General features: G+C 34.8%; 1 protein-coding gene across 4 annotated transcripts in view; it reads right to left on the bottom strand.

The window, feature by feature from the left end:
• ADGRB3 (adhesion G protein-coupled receptor B3) overlaps nt 1–21,724 on the bottom strand; it is an 897,850-nt gene that overhangs the window by 67,088 nt on the left and 809,038 nt on the right. For 3 of the 4 annotated variants that reach the window (XM_072642564.1, XM_072642566.1, XM_072642565.1), the window contains exons 21-26: nt 20,491–20,641; nt 16,914–16,983; nt 10,121–10,187; nt 7,583–7,668; nt 1,203–1,301; nt 714–885 (exon numbers count right to left, since the gene is read on the bottom strand). In XM_072642564.1, coding sequence (XP_072498665.1) covers nt 714–885; nt 1,203–1,301; nt 7,583–7,668; nt 10,121–10,187; nt 16,914–16,983; nt 20,491–20,641 — 645 coding nt within the window. The remainder of the gene's footprint in view (nt 1–713; nt 886–1,202; nt 1,302–7,582; nt 7,669–10,120; nt 10,188–16,913; nt 16,984–20,490; nt 20,642–21,724) is intronic. The other variant, XM_072642567.1, reaches the window with a different exon arrangement.

Genomic DNA, 21,724 nt, shown 5'->3' with positions numbered 1-21,724 from the left:
GGGAAGGATAGCTTGTTTCTTCACTCACTCCTAGTAGTAAACCTCAAACATTACCTGAAGGAGTTCTGCCATCTTAGATCCCTAGCTGCCATGGATGACGACTGCCAATCATGGCAAACTGAGTATCTTTTTTTATTTGCTAAGTATAAACATCCATATCAAAACTACTAACCTTTTTAATGCACTAGTGACCTTTCCTGCAATTTAATAAAGAGCCAAAGGAACTGCTCATTAATCTTCAATACTTTTCTGTTTAAAATCATATCATTTAAGATACAGATCAGAGGATGAGGTATGAACTGTCTCTAGAAGCCCGATTTAAACAGCTGCGTTCCCATTTCTTTTGCTGCCTTAATCCAGCTGTACCTCCTTGACCTCTCACCCACCATTCTCCTGTGTAGATATGCTGATCTTTGAATTTGGTTTCACAGTCTTTCATCTCTCTCTCTTGGTACCTGGAGGTTATTCTTTCCTGGGGGCAGACCCCATCTATTTGAAACTGTGTCTTTCTGAATAATAGTGACACTTTCAAATAACTTCTTAAAGGCTGATTTCTGCTTTGGGCTTCTGAATGCCTGGTTCTCCAGGTAACTGGTTTTACTATAAAGAACTTAATATCCAAAGCCAAAGATCACACATATTAGGAAGTCTGAACCCTTCCCAACCCCTCCCAATCAATTTCCCATTTCCCCAGTGTTATATTATTAAGTTACCTCTCTTCGAAGAATGCAGTGGACCATGACAATAACAAAGCCTTGTAATGAATCAAATACTGCAAAAAGTATCTGAAAGAGGATAGATCTTTTGTCTGTCATAGCCAGAACAGCAGACATCCATGTCAGAGCCAGGAGAGGCAACACAACACAGGAGCTCCAAAGAGATGCCCTATTCAGAGACAGAGAAAACCACATGACGTAACGCTGTGTGCCAGTCCCATAACAGAAACCAAACCCACCGCTAAACCAGGCATCTTTACAGGTGGCAACAAGACCATTAACATGGAAACCACAAAGTTTATAACATTCTAATATTTTATTTTCTATACAGACTATCCCATAGAAGTTACAAAGGCTGTTGCCAATTATAAATAGTTAAGCATGTTCAGAGCTATAGTATTAGCAAACACAATTTTCATCATAGCATTTTTTTCACATGCACTGTATAAGATTTGTAACAAGAAGATGTAAATGATTAGGACTAACATGGCATTACTGGCGGTGGTGGCTGACAAAGCTGTTGTTGAAACTACTCCACACTTGGCACATTTGAGCGTCAAACCGCTATGAGGCTCACTCATCTGACTGCAAACAAACAGAACACCCACAAAAAGAACAAAATATTGAATTTTCACCAAAAAAACGTTGCTACTGCAAGTTAGCTTTTAAATACGATTTCATGCAGAAAAATAAGAGTACTTATCAAAGATGAATGAAATGTGCTAGGTTGGTGTAAAGCTGCATTTGTACTATACATTTTTTTAAAAAAAAATTTAAACTTTCAACACTCTGGGCCTTCATTCCATGCAAAGCATATTTTCATCATTTACACTGTTAATGGCCCTTGTGCCTAAAGATCAAAGTTGCTGAAAACACTAAGCTAAACATAAGCATGGGCTAGTGTAGACATACGATGAAATCCCTTTATTCAGACCAGTGTTCCTGTCTTCAGGAAAGGTATTCACATTTATCTGAGAAAGAACCATGTGTGGACACCTTTATGAGATGGAAAATATCAAACATCTTAAAAGTTATTAAAACAAGCAGTGATATGCAAAAAATCTTCTAATTCTTTCTTAATATATTATTTACTCCCTCCTCACAATGGGTTTATATATTTAAATTTCTTGTTAGCTTTAATTTTTGTTCATGTTTTAGGATGGTCTGAATATAGGAGGTGAAATGTATGAAATACAATGAATTATTAGTTGGGAATAAAAAAGATGATAGACTCTTCTGCTTTAATAAAACACAGTAGGCAAGCATTAAGTTCAAAATATTCATTTCTGAACATTTTGTTGAAAACTCTAGCTAGACAGTTAAGATTTTTGTAGATTTTTTCAGATTAGCTTGGAATTTAGCTAACTTAGAGTCCACTGCATCATGTGATCAATTCCATACTACAAGGGAAAACATTGCACATATACTCTTGGGGAAACAGGTCTTTTGAAAATAAACATGCACCTTGATATAGTATGATAAAATACTTTCATGGCAAAACCATGACAAAAGCTTTATACCAAAGTATTTCCAATAATATTTTATGCCTTCCAATTCTAAATTCAGATCACATATGAAATAATAATTTTTCCTAATTTTTTCTTAATTGTAAAGTTACAGAACAATTTTCTAGCTAGGTATGTATACCTTTATTATATGACAGTAAATTAGTTCTCCCTCTTCACATTTTAAACTATATACTTTGAAAATGTGGGAAAATAAATTAATTCAGTTCAGGAATATGGATAATAACAGAGATTTCCAAACTGAATATAAGTAGAGCCTATATGTAAAACAGTAGTTTTATCTGATGGGGTAAAACCATAGACTGACCTTGAATCACTCGCATTATTATGCCATTCCAAAGAGAATATCCCATTCCCTTCTGTACACTCATCAAAAAAGGCTACTATATATCCCTAAGCAATTTGTTTCATGAAGGCTCTAACAGATAATCTTATGGATTTTAGAAGTAAAATAGATTTTCTCAGGTGGACCTAGCCTTTTTGCTTATTTAAGCTTTTAAAGAGACAAAACATTGGTATTCAAAATCTGTTTCCACACTAGGTGCTTTAAGACAAAGGTACAAAGGTATTTTTCTTTCTATTGTCTCACAGAGAACATGTCTCTTCATGGTTGACCATATACACTAATCTTTCCCTCTTTAGTAAAGGTAATTTATCTACAGACCTTCAAAACATGGTCACTGGCCAAGGGTTACTAAATGTTAATTTTAAAAGCATGGCATAAGTTTCTTAGCTTGCTATAATAAAAGATAATTTTATGGAAATCTCATTTTGTCTTGTGCCAATAATCCAAGAGTATATTTCTATGCTGCCTTCTTGTCTCATTGGCATCTCCAAAAAAGAAATATTGATGAGGGCAATGATTACTCTAAAGTCCATTTTTTTTTGCCCCAAAAAACTTTTTAGCATTACTTTAGTCTAATTTCATATTTTTTCTAGAAATAAAGCTTGTGACAGGCCTTAAAAGAGCTTGGATCTCAGAGTATTTGATTCGTATATGGAACACAATGTACGTAAAATAATATAGAAACATGATTATTGACTAGACAACATAGTGGAATGAAAAGAGCACTGGATTTGGAAGTGGAGGACCCTGACTTTACCATTTACTCCTCATGTGATTTTGTACAAGTCACTTAGCCTTCTTGGACCTCAGTCTCCTGGTTTATAAAATAAGGAGTTTGGACTGGATGGTCTCTAAGATCCTCTCAGGTGCTAAATCTATGCTTCTACATTTGTCTTAAGTCAAGGATGATCCTAAGCAATAGTACCTGGTACAATATGACCCAAGACACCTATAACATTCTAATTCTAACTTTGATTCCATGAATGAGTGAGATGGGGAAGAAGGGCGTTTCATGATGGAAGTATTCTTCTTACAAGCTATGTATCCTTCTCTTAACTTCTAAGTATTTGCCTTTAAAAATGGGGATAATAATTTCTATCAGGATGTAATTGATATAATTTTATTTTATATTTTTCAAGGCAACTGGGGTGAAGGGACTTGCCCAGAGTCATTCAGCTAGTAAGTGTCAAGTGTCTGAGACTCAGGTCCTTCTGACTCCTGGGCCAGTGCTCTATCCACTGTGCCACCTAGCTGCCACTGATGTAATTTTAAAGTTGGTAACCTGGTGCAGTGGAAAAAGAATGGGTTAGGAGTCAGAGGACCTGTATTCTGATCCTTTTGGGAAAGTCACCTATCCTCTCTGCTCCAGTCTCATCTGTGAAAATTAAGTGGGTTCGATCAGAGGTTCTCTAAGATTTTTCTAGTTCTAAATCTACAATCCAAAGACCTTTTAATTTGAAATCCAAGAAAACAAGTGTACTACACATCTCACAAGAACTGCTTATAAACACAAGAGAAAATAACATAGATGAAGTGACTAGTAAGTGCGATAAAATGAAGGTAATACTATGTTGTTGTTTTTTTTTTTTTAACAATAGCAAATACCTGTTTTGTGGCATATTATTTTAGGAGTTTTTTGCTTTGTAAAATAAAAAATCCTGACTAGTAAAGGAAGACTTGAATTCCCTAAAGTTTAAGACTTGTCCACTGCTCAAGTAACAGCTATTCTCCAGAGAGTCAGTGGAAGAAGAGGAATCATTACCAATCTCACCAACACCATATGATACAAGGAGAATTTTGTTTTGACAGCCTTCTGCATCAATTACCCCTTTCCAAATGTTATCCCCTACTCTCTGTAGGCCCCAGTGCCTTACCTATGAACCATTTTTCAAAAATGAAAACAATGCCAATCGTTCCATCAAAATGCCATCCCAGATGCTTTGCTTTCCTGAGATGCACCTAACCTCTTCCTTCTGAAAAAATCTCAAATATAATTTACTCTTCTGGCTATAGATTAGCCCAGAACAACAAAAACAGTAATTACTAACCTTAATTTAGCACATTTTAAGATTGCAAAGGATATTACATTGTTATCTCCTGTTAATAGAAGAGGCTAATAGAGCTTTAATGCCTTGCATAGGACTATGCAGGTAATAAAATATATGAGGGAAAATTTGAACTCATGGCTTTCTGATTCAAGTCCAGTGCTCTTTCCACTATTTGGGCCTAGCCTACTTCCTTTCTTGGCTGCTAGGGTAAAACTGCTGCTTTAAGGGAGCTTCCATAAAAAAGAAATGGTAACACTAATGGAATTTTCTTTTTGAGATTTGGGAGTACACACAGAATTCTATTTTTGTCATTTTATTACTCTTATTAATACTTTCAGAAAATTAATGCTATTCTATTTTTATAGTTATTGACATTAACAGAACTTTTTTTTTATTCCTCTCTGCCATATATTTAGCTATTTTATAGCAATGGTAGATAGTTTCTAGCCATTACATTTTGTATTCAATAGTAAATACCAATTGAGGTTGTGAGTAAAAAAGAAGAAGGAAAATGGAGAGGGTGAAACCTCTTCATAACACAGTTATATCTAATGTAATTGATTGATTTTTTAAAAGAATAAGTTTTCCTTGCAGAGACAATGCTCTACATAGACAGCATTATTCATTGATTAAATCCCTGTGAATTACAATATAAAAAAATTATTTTGTAGACTAGATAGTCTTCTATATGTAAGAATTTAAGTTATTTCAACTGAATTATATTAATATCATTATTCATTATATTGATAACTGAATTAAACATTTTCCAAATTCATCTCTAACACGCAAACTTGAAGTCTTTGCCACTTATTTTTGGTACAATTGATACCTTATCTTCATGATAATAATTTTGAAAGGAGTCAGAGGACCTGTATTCTGATCCTTCTTTAACTTCAAAGTATTTGCCTTTAAAAATGAGGATAATAATTTTTACCAGGATGTAATTGATGTAATTTTATTTTATTTTTCCAAGGGAACTGGGGTTAAGTGACTTGTCCAGAGTCATTCAGCTAGTAAGTGTCAAGTGTCTGAGACTGTGTTTGAACCCAGGTCTCATTTTTATCTACACTTCATACAGATTATGGTATGACTGACTAATACTATTTCATAAAAGCATTTGGACTCTTGATATACGTGTGATGGCTAAAGACAGAATAGAGGTTCATTACTATAAAAAAGAAGACCGAGTAGCAGTTTCATCAGTTACTTTTACTCCTACTTGATCTATTCTGCTTCTTAGAATCAAATTTCACCTTTCATTGAAGAATGTTCATCAGTGAATAAGAAACAGGTTTGAATTTCCAAAAGTATTTTGGAATTTCCTACATTTGCAAGTTAAAATTGCTCGCAAGGCTCTCGGTTAGGATTTATTCATGCTAATAAATCATTATCTTTCACAAGAGATGTATAGAATTCTAATTCATTAATTAGATAATAGTTATTTATAGATGGAATTTTTATTGTAAAATATATATTTTAAAACAATGACATGCAACATATGTAAATATATGCATGTATACACACATGTTGTTTGCATGTGTATTTGTATGCTTTTATTTATTTCTGGGTCAAGAATGTAATTTCCTTAGTGTGGGGAACTCTAGGTATGAAAATTTGTTTTTTCCAAGATTTGCTTGGGCCTTCAAGAAGTGGGTTGTGTGTGTGTGTGTGTGTGTGTGTGTGTGTGTGTGTGTGTGTGTGCTCAGTTGCTCAGTCTGAGGTTATTCAAATTATTATTTTTTGAGGGTGAATAAGTACGAACATTAAATGGAAAGTTATATTCATTCAATTATCTAGACTAATATTTGTATTCTCCCAAAACAGAATTACAGATATGACATGAATGATCTCAAATTTACAGGTTAAAAGCAATTAGTCCTACACTAGCAAAATAAAATAAGTGTAGATATTCCATGTAACTAACCTATTTTGTCATGAAGATCCCCACAAAGATAATACTGCTTTGAAGGAATGTCAAAATTCTTACTACTAGGTGATAAAATACTACAAATGTTAAAAAGCACTAGATAGCTCATCAGATATAGCTTGTAGGTTATGAAAGAAAAGAGAACCATTGCAGAGTAAGTTCTGAATTACTTTCTAAGAGAGAGAAAGAGTAGGTGAAAATGAAAGGTATAAAATATACGTATAGATACAAAGGGAAAACTAGAGAGTTAATGTTTCATTCACATTTCTACTAGCTTACAAAGGGTGACAATGTAACCCTAGAAAGCTGACATCAATCTGCATAGGAAATGTCTTCATTAAGTCATTAAGCCACATGGTGGTAATACAATAACAGTGAAATTAATTCAGAGAGAGGCTTTTATCAATTTTATAAGCAGATGAAATGTGAATGTGAAAACTCTGAATAGCTCATTTTGGCAGGGTGTAGTCACAAGCACTGCAAAGGAGGCAAATCCAGAGCAAGAAGGCTGTTTGACAAGATATTATTATACATGAGGAACTAGATTTTAAATAAAAAGTCAAAGGTAAATCTCTGAAGGAAACACAAAAACTTTTTTGGCTACTTGGCAGGCATTTCATCTATAAACTCTAAGCTGGTTTTTTTTTTTTAACCCGCCTCTGCTATTTTTCTTTTCTTTTAGTTAGCAGGAACAAGGAATAATTTGGTGTCTCCTCTAAGAACAATTACTTCACAGATACACTTTAAGTTTTAATGTTTTTGGTGGGTAAGACCAAAATTTGCATCTCTAAAAATTAACTTAATACTTCAGTTTGTGTTTTATTATGATTGGGTGTTTTTGGTCACATTCCCTGAGGACAGTACAACTGCAACTTTTGGAATGGATGAAATCTACCAAACACATCAGTACATGGAGAACAAAATCCAAAGCACAGTCAAATGCATTTGATGAGTATCTGGAACTGAAAAGATGAGATTCACTGGTAAAGAATCTTCACAATCTACCAATTGCAGCTTACCCGGCTCTGTGTTTGAGCTTTTTATCTAGGATCCCATCTCTGGAAACAAGTTTATTAAATACCAAAATGCCAATCACCATGTTGACCTGTCAAATAGAAACAATAGTTGACCTTTCAATGGTAGTGAAAGGAATCTAGTAACATCTCTTATGCTTGAAATCAATCTCTAATCAATTCAACATTCACAAACACAGCAACATGGTTTAGCATATTCCTAATGATAATAACAATACTAATTAATAATAATATTGTTTGAAGCACTTTCCAGATATGGGCACCTTGTAATACTTGACAATTTTAATATTAGGCTGTTACTTTAATAATTTTTAAGGATGCTCAGTTTTCATCTTTTGCAATAAATACACAAGACTTAGTTTTTAAGTACCTTTCCCCCAGACCCCGTAATTCTCCTTAAAACACTATCAAGGCAGTCTGATATTTTCCTCCCTTTCCTCTGTTTCCAGATGGTCCTAAACCCAGAAAATCAAGTTGGTTATAGGAGCCTATCCTCATCTTACCTATACCTTTGATAATCTGGCCATAATCTAGGGGATTGGATATATGAAGTAAGGATGTTTTTGTCACTAGATCTGGGTCATTTTTCCAGGCTTTGGGGTCAGAGAGTCCAGGATCCTCACAGGACAGAAAAATTCTGTATAATCAAGAAAGGATGACATTTCATGATACAAGTCAGGCCTTACCAATGGAAAGGATAAATCTATATTAGATCACTGGGATCTTTTAAGAAATTAAATTTTCAAAATGGCTATCAGAGCACTGTTTTTTACAGTATGTTCTACTAAACATGCTTCAATATTTCCTTTCAATGTTCCTCTGACTTTCACTTTAAAAATCTGTTAGATATTTCAGCTGAGATGTAATGATACATAGTTTTCTTTTTCCATTGAATATGTAAATAGCAGAATGAAATGTTCCCCATTTTAACTGTTTATAATAGCTTCTCAGGATTGGTCCAAAAAAGTGACGAATTAAAAGGAGTTGACTACTTGAAGTCAACTCACTCACAGGACTTAATCACTGAATTTAAAAAAAAAAATTGTTTTGATTATTTTGTTTTTCTTTCTTCTCTCATTTGGCCTCCCTGCCCAAGATATTATTTCTGAATGGGGCAACAGAATCATTTGTTACAGATGAGTAAACCACATATTGGAATTTCAAGAGAGAATCCGCCCCGCCCTTTTTTGGTTTATAAAATGATTTGCAGATTTCAGCACAAAGTAGTTAAACCTGTGAATTTGCTCAAACCATGTGGCTTTTATAATTTGACTCTGTTTAACTGATGCTATAAAGAAGATCCATTCCACTTTTAGTGGGTATAAATCCCTTTCCTCATAAAAAAAAAATGCCAACTGCCAAGTTACCATTTAATCAAGGAAAGAGTTATTTATCTTCTGACTTATTATTGAAACTAGGAGAAATGTTGTATGTCATAGATTCTATTATAATGGTAGCATGCAGACAGGAATTGATTGTTCCCCCCAAGAAGATAATAGCAGTGTTTCTATCACACATAATAGTTTTCTTTATTTTAGGGTTAGTGAAACATTAACATAGTAGCTTAGGGAAATGATCCTATCCACTGAATCAAGATTCAATACAGCAGATAAAAGCCTGTCTAATACTTCTTATTTTCTTAGGTTCTTATCTAACCCGTGCCTGGATTTTATTTCTCTTATAAATCATGTGTAGCTTTAGCTCCTTTCTATGCTAAAAATGTTTAAGGGCAGAAACGACCAAACTTTAAAGGAAGGAAAGTTATACATTTAGAATGCTGAGAAACTGTTTCATTTTCTTCCAATTTATTGCATGAATCATTTAAGAAACTGAGGAACAGTTTTCCAATTAGAAAGCTAATTGCACAGAGATGAGGATCTCTGGATTTAATTCAGACTGTCCCTCCCCCCACTTTCCAGATTTATTGAGGGGAAAGAATTTTGGTATCAATAAAACAAGATGTCCTCATGAAGAGAGAAAAAGGCAAATTAGTAGAAGAATTAATGTTCATTTTGGGGGAATGTTCTACAGTTAGAGCTATGAAGAAATTGCTTCTGGGTTTCACAAAAAGTAAAAAAAAAACCCCATAACCTTTGTGTATTTCATAGGGGCTTGTTTTGGCTACGCTTTTGTCATTCTTGAGAAATGGGGAACTTTCTGAGATATTCCAGATAAAATGCATGGAAAAACCCCTTCCAAATAAATAATGCACAATGAGCGAAATGTTGTGTGTTACAGGGCAAAGATTTTAAGTTAACCACAGCTTCCCTACACAATTGTAATTGTAAGGTATAAATGAAAGCCCAAACATAGGAACACTTTTCCCCCTATTACTTGCAACTCAAAATAAGATTTGAGATGTACTTGCTGTAGAGCATCATGAAGTCAAATAAATTCAACATAACAGTCATCAGATGCTAAGATTCTATACAACATGCAATGACTAGCCAAATAGTCAATTTAATTGTTATAAAATAGCCTTTCTTTGCTCAGAGAAGAAAATAAGGTGATTTGGATGTTTACCAGTACAACAGCAGCAGCAGGCCCAACAAAAGCATAGAGTAGCCCTCCTTCAAGAGACAGCCAGCAGCTGGAAAGGATATTAGATAAGAACTAACAAAAATTAGTGATGAGTATTAAACCACTGAAGCATCCTGCAAACATTTGGCTTACCGATCTCTCTTGGGCATTATAGAACACTGGAAAAGCATATACAAATTACATGGAAAGGGGAAAAGACTAGAATCGTAGCATTCCATATAATGAACAGTTCTCACTGGAAAGGAATTTTTAGTATAAAACCTTATTTTCAGGTAGTTAAAACTTTTAGGAAAAATTACCATTGCAGTGAGATTTCTTATATTTTCAGCCCTGAAGTGAAAATTTAGGGTGGATTTAAAAATGCTATTTGCCATCCACTATCAAAATTTTCAATTGCACTTTTAAGCAGAGACAGCTAGTCTTAAAAATTTCATGCCATTTACCTGCTCTTCCTGAAGGCCTTCAATATATTGGAAGAAATTTGTTTAAAAAATAACAGTTGCAAAGAGATGCATATTCTACATTTTGCATGCATTACTTGCCTCTATATCTTTACAGCATACTAAAAAATTCACCAAATTTTAGATTTTGAATGAAAATAAATGCAGCTGTATTTCTTTCAATTTTGGCATTTGGAAAAAATATATATATATTTATATGGATAGAACCATGAAAAAACATATAAGGAAAGACATATTCATTCTCATGTTACCTAGAGAAATGGAGATGGCATGTAGCTTGCCACAGGTAGCCTGTCTTACTAGTCATTGGTTGAATATATAATTAGGAGCAGGCTGCCTGAGGGAAGCTTTTCACACTACTGAGAGCAAGTCATCATTCCCATCTTCTAAGGTACTTGTTTGTAACCTTTGGGAACAATAGTTGATTCCAAAATTTCTTCTTAGTATGCAACCTCTCCCCGGCTCCATGCTTTTATCATGCATCCAAAGTCACCCAGAATGATTATTTCCTTGGTCATCTCATATTGCAGTATTCATGATAAGCATTTGCAAAAAAAACAAAAACCAAAAACCAAAAAAACAAAAAACAAGAAACCCCCAAAAAACCCAAACTAAAAACTACCAGGAAGATAACAGCAACTTATGTACTGACATCTATTGCAGAGCATGAGGAAGCAGGGAAGGTACATGAAAAATATAAAACGGTCATCTAAATCAAAACATTTTTAATTACAATTGATTTCAATGCAAACCTGAATGTAAAGGAGAATGATGAAAAATATGTTGGAAAACATGGTTCAGGTGTGAGACTTGAAAGAAAAACTTGCACAGTATATACATCAGCCCCGTACCTATAGATCAGATACAATCAAACTACAATCTACATGCCAAATTCAGCACGCTGCCTGATTTTGTAAGTCAATAGTTTTAAGAATGTAAAGATTATTGTTAGATGATCAAATAGTTTGCTGATTTCTGCTATAGGATATGAATAGTGTCTTTAAGAAGAGAGTTAAGAGGCACAGAATATGGCAACCAGAATGTTCATCAAAAAGAAAAAGAAGGAAAAAGAAAGTGATTATATTTTAAAGAAATTATTGGTTGTTAAGTGAGAATAATTTCTGAATTAGTCTCTTCTATGTTGCCAATTTGCAAGCTTGTTAGAACAAAGATCAAATTAGAAGAAAAAAAACCCAAAATGAAAGACATGGCATATTGTTCAAGGCAACTTTGGTTTGACTTATTTAAACAAACAATTGATATAAAAAATGTGAAATGAATTAAAGAACAAACATTGAAACTGTCACTGTAATCTATGGAAATTAGGTGGCCTAAATCAATTATCACTTTGAAGAGATTCAAAAAGTCTAAAAATTGCCTTAACTAGTAAACTACCAGTGTCAAGTAGAGGAATACGGCAACTGTGGGAAATAACAGTTTAGAAAATAAATTCCTTTGAAAAATGTTATAGAAAAGGGTGGAAGAAGATCATAAGTAATCTTACCTCATAAAACCAGAAGTTTATGGAAAAGCAAGTTTACAGATATATTTGTGATAGAAATAATTAAGATAGCCCATATTTAGGGCATTTAAAGATGAAAATGGCAGGACAAAGAACAGATAAAAAGTTGGAAAAGACCTCTACATATTTTTTTAACAAGCTCTTTTCTCTATCAATAATAGCGAATCCTTGGACTCTGTTTGGACTCCACAGTTCACAGTAAGCTAAATGAAGAAGTAAATATGGGGAAAAGAAAATAAAGAGAACAGCCAACCTAGAATGTACACAAAGGAGGACTATGCCAGAAATAATACAATTTTGAAGGCAATTTTAATTCTTAATATATGTTAAAGAAGCTAGAATATGCCACAATGGCGATGAATGACTGTAATCCCCATTGTTAGGGGTGGCTGAGTCTGGTGAATCGTTTAGTATTTTAGTACTTCTGCGCTGTAGTAGGGCCAAAGGCTCATTGGATAGCTGAACTAAGTCCAACATCAAGATGGTGAATCCCTAGAAGCCAAGGGCCACTGGGCTGCCTAAGGAAGGATGAATCAACCCAATTTAGAAAAACAGAGCAGGTTAAAGTTTCTATGCCTATCACAACTGGGATTAGGCCCATGACTGGCCATTGTACTTCTAGCCTGGGAGAGATAAAGAGAACTTAGTTTCTGAAAGAGAACCAAGAATAAGAAATACTTGGAAAGCAAATCATGAACCTTATTATTATGAAAAAGGGCAACCAATCAATAGCTGACATTTACTACCTGTGTGACTTTGGGCAAGCCACAACCTTCCTGGGCCTCAGTTTTTTCATCTGTAAAATGAGGGAATTTGACTCAATGGCTTCTGTGGTCTCTTTGAGCTCTGGATTTATGACCTATGGATTATTGATACATAAGACCCTCTCCAAAATTTTTAGGAGAATAATCTGTGCCCACATTGAGGAACCTATTTCATAAAGGTAAGGGAAAGGAAAAAAATGGACTTTTGCAAACAATATTCTATAACATACATTCCCTTTACAATCACATCTGAATGAAAGGTTTATAAAAAATAAGATCTTCCTATATTTATGGTTTGTTGATAATTAAACATTCAATTCAATAGAGAAAAATACTGCTTTATGGGCTCTTTTCTAACATTCTCTCCCTTCATGAATACACTACAAACAGGATTTCTTAAAAGAGATGTTAACAGAAATCTTTGTTCAACAATTCTCTGTTTCTTAATATTATATAAGGCCTAAAATAAGAAAAGATAGATGTTTTTCACTTAGGTAGGATTCTAGCACAGAGTCTAAATAAAAATCACATTTCCAAATATTCAGTTGATGAGTTTCTCGAGATTATCCTGACTATGGATAAGACAGTGCTATCTACATAAAGCCTGAGAACAATGTAGAACCTTAAAAAATCATTCAAAAGAGTTTGACTTCATTATCCACACAAGAAGAAGCATAAGAAGAAAGAATACTATATTTCAGACTGGAGGTATCAAACATGCAGCTCACAACACTCCCATGTGTGGCATGAACCAGGTTAAAATATAATTGGGAATTATTTAGAAATACAATAAAACATAGATAATAGCAATAAGTTGATACGCTGCTTGTGGGGACTTTCTATATAGATTAGTGGCCCTCATTTCTTTTAGAGTTTGATGCCACTTCTCCAAACTTTGTTATGCAGTTAGTTAGATGGATATCCAGAGAGCTATTTAATTAATATACAGCTTGGCTAAGAATTGTAGATGGACAATGTCTTAGGCCCAGGCTGAATAAGAAGAAAAGAATGGAAGGGGAGTCATGCAATGACCTTCAGGCTTTCCCAGCAGCAAAGACCTTTCTTGTCAATATCTATATTTTTCCAGTGATGCTCTATGGCTAAGTAGCAGGTCTTCCAGAGGTTGCTAAGTGGTGCAATGGAAAGAGTGTTGGACTTGGAGTGAGGAAGAACCAAATTCAACTCTGGCCTCACACGCTTACTAGCTGTATGGTCCTGGGCAAGTCAATTAACCTCTCTTTTCCTCAGTTTCCTCCACTACAAAATGGGGATAATAACACCTACCTCTCACGGTTGTTGTAAGAATTGAATGAGGTATTTTTAAATTATTTAACAGGGTGCCTGGTACGTAGCAGGGGCTATTTAAATACTAATTCCTTTCACCTTCCTTTCTTCCTAAAACTTAAAATTACAGATGCTCCAAAGGCAATAGAGAAGCACTTAGTGGGAGTGAACAGGATTCAATATATTATCAGTTCAGAATTAGGCAGAAGAAGCAGTGAAAAGGGCATCATCAGTGAGATGTAAGACTAGAAAAGGATGTGGGGCCAGTCATGTAACAAGAATCAAATCAAATCAAAAAGAGATGGACAACCTATCCGTGGGCTGAATATGTCATGCTAAGAGTCTTAGAGAAATGGTCCCAGAATATTAAATACATTCTCATGCCCCTCACCCCCTCCAAACTCAGCAATGAAGTTTTTAAAATTCAGAACCATAGAGAGAATCACCTAGGATCAAAAGTGATGCTTGGGTCTAGCCTGTACCACCAGAGAGAGCACGTTGATGACATAATAGATCCATTGAAGAAATAATATTTTCATACTAATTTGTAACATCCTTGAGGACAGGTATTATGTTAACCTTTATGCCTTAGGCTCCTCATACCCTGGATGCTTAATATTCAAATGAATTTATTTTCAATGATAATAAAAGCTTTAATAACTATTAAAACAGATCACTACAGACTTGTCTTGAGGAACAGGTTGCAAGCACTTAGCTTATGCAGCACATAAATAGGAAACCAGGACTCAGCCCTCTAAGAGGGCTCCCAAACCATGCCTTCACATGTGTTAACAATCCCTCTGAATAGGCTAGGAGGACTTAATAGTCTTGGTTCTGCGCCTTGAGCTTGCTTTTAATGAAACAATGGAATTCTGCACTTTAAAACAAACTTGCCTTCTATCAATTGCTTTTCTCATTCTTCTCTGCCCTCTGTTTCCTTATTAAAATTAGAGAAGAATAAAAATATATGTAGATGAATTTATGTTCACTATATTAAAACATCAAGGATCAATTACAGGGTGAAATTCCATTATTCTACAATTCATATTATTGATCTGAGCACAGAATGGAATGAGACAATGGGATGGGTTCTTCTCTTTATAGAAAGGCTACTCTTTACCAATGAGACATGCTTGTCATCCTCTATTTTTTTCTTAACATTACTATAGAGATCTTCAAATCTTGGATGTCAGACTACCATGGAATCTAGAAGTTTCATCCTGGGATCTAGCATTTTGAATAACAAAAATTTAATTATAGCATGAAAGTGTGATCAATATTTCAATATTAAAACATTTGTCTTACAATCTTCACAGGGGATTTGAGGTGCAATATTGATTTCAGTTAACTTTCTAGGAGAATGACAGAGGTACTCAACAGTTAGGATCACAGGGCAGTAGAGCTGTTTGGCTACACTTTGAACCACCCACGAATTCTTTTTCCTTTGCTCCCTTGTGAAATGTTGGTTTATTCTGGAAGGAGAGGAGCTGGGGACAATGGGTGTTACATGGTCAAGTGCAGGAGGTAAGAGGTGGAAGGAATGTGTTAGGGCTTGTTATAAACCACAACTCACTCTATACAGAGTCAGTAAGGTTAGCTTTATTTTCCATCCCTCCAACCCAACCCTCATCAAAATCCTCACGGGAGCAATAACTGTGTCTTCCTTTCTGTGTTCTGACTATCCCCCATCTTCCATGAACTCTCTACATGTCCCACTCTCACCAGCTCCATCTTTCACACCCCTACTTTTCTTGATCTGATCATCTCTGTTGAATTTCCATGCCCCCTACCTGTCCTGCTCTGAACACTTCCACGTTTCCTACATTTCCTGACCTGACCACATCTATGCCTCCTGAAAGTGCTGCTTTCCAGCACTATATTTGGGACTGGATGAAAGTATGCTAGTCTTAATTCCCAAAGACTGCTCTCTGCTTTAAATCTTCTTACTCAAGGAACTTTCCCAGTATCCTTCAGGAAATCCCACTCTTCTATTGGGAGGGGGGGGGGTTGAATTTAGTTGTGGAGAAGTCTTCAAGCATCTTGCTCTCCCTCTCATTCCTTCCTCTTCCCCAGACTCCCACCTTGAATGAATACACACACATACATGCACACATTCAAACACAGATGAAGAAACTTTTTTTAATCATTCAAAAGCACTTTTGAACATGGATTATTTAGTAAACAGTACTCACTTCTGGGCTGGCTCCCTGAGCCAAAGCAAATGGATTGAGCCCTATATTACTATTTTATGTAGTTACTACAATTTGGCTGACTTGACAAATGTGAAAACATAGGCTTGATGCCAATATGCATGTGGTGTCTACATGGTGACATTGTAAACTCTGTGTCAGATTGACATTTGAAGTGAAAGCGTGCCAAGAATTACTCAGTTGTAAACATTCGCTGATATCACCCATGCTAATTATAAAGGAAGCGCCATGCCCCTCATTCTTCTAACGTTTATGACATAAAAACATCCATAAGAAACAGGATAGGTGGATGGAGAAATGATATTATAAAATGCTCACTGTGAACATGGGGTCCACAAAGCCCTCCAGCTCTAATTCTATAACCTTTGTGCATTTAATATTCCCTCCTTAATTCTACACTGATGCAATTTCTGCAATTGTTAATGACTCATTGCACAAAATGTAAGTCATTAGCAGTGGGAAACAAGCACTGATGAAGCCTATTTGATAATTAACTTAATTATAAACATGATTTATTACCGTAGATGGACTTACTAGTGATCAGTGCCATATCCTTTCGTCCTGGTAAAGCCTACTGAAATGGCCACTACTAATGCTGGTAAACCTGCAAGAAAGCAAAAACCAAACTTTGTTTCAGTTCTGAATCATCTATTTGCCTAAGAAATGCTGTATGAAGTGAAAATGGAAGAATTGCATGTGGATGAATATTTTTGCAAAACATGGTTTCAGAAGGAAACAGGGTTTCTTTCAAATATGAGAATAATAAAGCGACAACTAGGTTTTCAACCCAGAGCATTGCTCTGATGTTGCTAGGTAACTACTTTATTTGACATTGGTTTACAGTGAACTAATAATAGTTCTGATGTTTCTTTCTAGCTTTTTCCCCCTTTCTCTTTTGAAAGAGAGTAGGTTTATCCTGATTTATAGAAAACTTACAGATTCAAAGCCAGAAGGCAAAACACAGATGGGTGATGAAATATAATAGCAGTGACATATTCATTCAATCACATACTGAGTGAAATGTGCTAACTTTCAATCCATATCATCCACTTTCCACCATGGGAACATAGGAACATAGGAATTTCTCTACTGATGCACTTATGGTTCATTTAGCTTTGTAGTCTTTTGCCAAAAGACATACCAAGAGATATGGGGTGAGAGCACAAGATTACATTCTCTGATGTCAATCTTCAAGGTTAATTGCATATCAAATTCTCTTAGCAAATATTTATGACTATTCCATTCATACAATTGTCCAAAATTTTTGGAATCCATTGATAAGGATCACTGCACTGCCTCTTGGGGTAATGATCCTCCATGTGAAGTCATCTTTTCATGAGTCTTAAACTTACCTCATTCAAGTTTCAAAGGTGGGGGGCTTTTCTCCTTGTATTTCAGGATTTGGTAGATGAGAATCTGGGTTTACGTTAGTCATATAATGAATAATTTTTATAGATTTTGCTCATGTCCTTTCTCAAGCTTTACTTTTCCCAAATGAAGACTCTCAACCCATTTTTACACTGTTACATATGGTGACTCTCTTGTCTTCCTCTTCAATCATTCTATTTGACATTCTTTTCATTTTTTAAAATTTTATTTTTAATTTATAGAATAAAACAAGCATTTCTATAAAAAGGTGATTGCTTCCAAAACTGCAAATTTATTATGTATAACTTTCTTTTCCTTTTAAATATACAATTAAGTTATCACATAATTTTTCCCTTTCCCACCCCCTCCCCATCCTAACAGATCATCTACAAAAAGAGATAGTTTCATTACCTCATTCCCCATTCTGATTCCTTCTATTTCTCTTTCTTATCTTATTGCTATTGCTAGGATTTCCAATACAATACTGAATAACATTGGTGACAGGGGATATCCTTGTTTCACACCTGATTTACATAGTTCTATTTATCAATTCTTTCTCTGGATGCTGATAGCATCTTCCTTCATATGTTCTTTATAGTCAATTTGGGAAATTTCTAGAGTTCTTCTAATTCCATTTTGTTAATTTTGAAATTCCAGAATTGGAAAGTTCAGCAATGCATAGCATTCTTAGTTTCATGAGTAGGATACTATTTTCTATTTTGTATCCTTCTTGATAATCTCACATTTTATTGGCCCTTTTGGTCACAGTCACATTGGACCAATGTCCTCATTAAATAATGAGCAATGATTCTCTGGTTTCTTTCTGAGCATTAATAACACATAACTTCATTTTATGCATATAATTTGGATATTCAACCATTAAAAAAATTTCTTTACACTTGCCCACATAAAAAATCACCAGCCACTTTTTAATTTTTTTACTCACACTGTTTGTCAAAAGATAGACTTTCAACTAGAAAGGCTTTTACTCATTCAGTCACTCACTCACTTACGCAACAAGCATTAAGTTTGTATTTTATTCATTTAGCTAGGACTTAGAGACACAAAGACAAAAAAAAAAAAGCAACCATTTCTGCTCACATTCTACTAGTGGGGGGAGGGGAATGAGAAATAGTTTCCTGTTCCTTTTCGTGCAGTATGATTAATATAGCTTATAACTTTATGCATATCATTTTGATGTTTATTCATTAACATTCATTACTTTACCCTTGCCTACATTAAAACTCATCTGCCACTTTTTTGTAAAGACAGATCAGTCTTTGAATAATCTTTTCCCACTATATAGCCTCTTCATTCATTCATCCATTCGATAAGTATTAACTGTTTAATTTGTTCATTTCTCCAGGACTTGGGGATACAAAAAATTAAAGTTCCTGCCCCCCAAATTATATTTTACTAGTGGGAAACAAAATTTATACAGATAAATCAATTCAAAACTTATGTAAAGTGATTCTTTTTTTTGGTGGAGAGGGCACAATGCAGAACTGTTCAGCAATATACAAACGTGGAGGTTTCATGATGTACTATAGATTAATAAAGATACGAAAGCAAAGTCAATCTGAGTAGAAATTCCTAAGAAACCCTAATCAATATATTTCTTCATCCAGAGAAGTGATGGGTTCCCTATTTATGACATATTCTCTCTGACTCATCTGTGATTTTTAATAACCTTGATGGAATTTTTTTAAAAAAAGGTTAAGTAAATCTTCCTTTATCTACATAGCTATGTAACCTCTCAATGAAATCCAATAAATGACAGTCGCAGTTTACTTTCCAGATAGCACTTTTCCTTGAATGTTGACTTTAGAAAGCATCCATAATCCTACCCTTTACCATCAACAACACCAGGTTGCCAGTATATAGAGTGGGATTCACTATTACAGCGTTCCTTAATTTCCCTCTGGAATCCTCACTACAAGTAACTTTACCAACTGTTTGTCATAGTAACCATCATTAATATACATTGGCCAGTTCCCTTAATTTTATTCTTTTGTGGTCTCAAAATACTTTGGTAGATGCCACTTGGTGTTTCCATGTGTTTCCATTTGATTTGTAAATTTAGCTCCAAATATTGTCAATAACTGCAACCTATCTATTTTGGTGGTAGGAAATTGAGGAGTAGGAATTCCCCTAATGCCCTTCTCAGTGGATGCTGAAGCAAAAAATTTATTCAGTCTGTCATCCAACTCCTTTTCATCTGTGAGTTCTCCTTGCACTCACCATCAACGAGGAATCCCACTGATTCTCTAGCTGGCTTCCTCTTTTTGATAAAAAAATTAGTTTTTGAATCACTTTCAAGCTTTTCCTCACAGTTATTTTTTTTGGTACACCTAATTGGAATTCATACCTAACCTCTCATACATAAAGGCCAAGCGTCTTAAAATATTATAGAGTTTTTACATTTCTAGGGAAAAATAAATTTGTAGAAGCCATTTCCTTTTCTGCATATCCAAGTTCCAGGTCCTGCAGCATGTGCATTGGGAAAACTGTAATTGGCCACCTATGTAGGTAATTTTGAAACTTGTTCCTTATTTTCAATTCACAAGTGATGAACAGACTTTCAGAATGAACTATTATCATGTACAGGATTTCTATCCCCAAATATCTCCAAAGATAAAAATCAATTAAGTTAAAAAAAAGTAAATGGTCCTATTTCAAAATCTTACCCTCTAAACTCAATTTAATGAGATAGAAAGAATAATTTTTTAATAAAAGTGCTTACCCCATCCAAGGCACAAGAAGCGTTTTCTTATGAGTCGAGTTCTAATTTTTCCTGTTACAGCCATGTATGACTGCCACGCTTCTGTCAGTACCCAACAGAATGAAGCTAGGAAGAAGAAATGCAAAAATGCAGTAGTCGTGGTACAAATGCCCTGTAGAAGACAGAAAGACTCATATTGAATATGCAGGGAGAATACTTTTTCCTTCAAAAGACTTTTAATCAATTTATATCACTCTTCCATGCTCCCCTTTCTCCTCTGGTGATGGTCCCCACTCAGGTGTATACCATCATCACCTCACTCCTGGACTACAGCAGTAGCATTTTGGTTAGTCTCCCTGCTTCATGTGTCTCCCCAGTCCCAACCATCATTCCTTCAGCTGTCAAATTAATCTTTCTAAAATTCATATCTGGCCATGTCACCCTGTTATATAAATTTCAACTTGTACAAGAAACCTTTCTGTATCTTCCTTTAAGCTTTAGCCATCACTTAACTCTTCTTTATCTTTCCCTATGTTGATTATCTTCAGTTGAACCTGCCTTTCCCTGTATTCCCAACATTTACTCCAGTGTGTGGCATGTGGTAGGTGCTTATTCAATCTTTGTTGATGTAGAATTTACTAAATGACTACTGTGTCCAGGATCTATGCTAGGCTATGGGATACAAAGACAAAAATCAAATAACTCCTTACCTCAAGGTAAGTGACACCTTTAATGATTGTTCAGTATTTAAGGCATCACTTAAAAAAAGACACCTGAAAAATCCTTAGTACAAATCTATTACCCTGTTCCTTCTTTGTTGTTTTATCTACTAAAATGACATTAAGCTCACATTAGCAAGTACAAGTATCCTACAGAAGGAAAAAAAATGATCCAGGATTACATTTCTTCACGAATATCTCATTTAAGGTGCAATAGCAAAGTATAAAATAGGGTTTGGCAAATAGCCTAGTTAAAAAGAAGTATCATGAGTGTTTTTAGGTACTTAATACATTGCTTCTGTGTTATTACATTTCAGTATGTCCTAATCAGATCATTTGGAAAAGCTAATGGAGTCACTGGCAATATGCAACTGTGATTTCATGGCATCTTTTCTTATGTAATTTAATCATTCTGAATATACTGATTATTCCTTTACCCATAACTGACCTATAAAATAAGTCTGTACTTCAACTTTGGTATTAAGTCTATTCTGTTCATTAATGGTTCCATTTTGGGGAATGTAATTCCTGCTAGA

This window comes from Notamacropus eugenii, chromosome 2, assembly GCF_028372415.1.
Source record: "Notamacropus eugenii isolate mMacEug1 chromosome 2, mMacEug1.pri_v2, whole genome shotgun sequence".
Lineage (NCBI taxonomy): Eukaryota > Metazoa > Chordata > Mammalia > Diprotodontia > Macropodidae > Notamacropus > Notamacropus eugenii.
The sequence above is the reverse complement of the archived record's forward strand: the minus strand, read 5'-3'. Positions and strand labels throughout refer to the sequence as shown.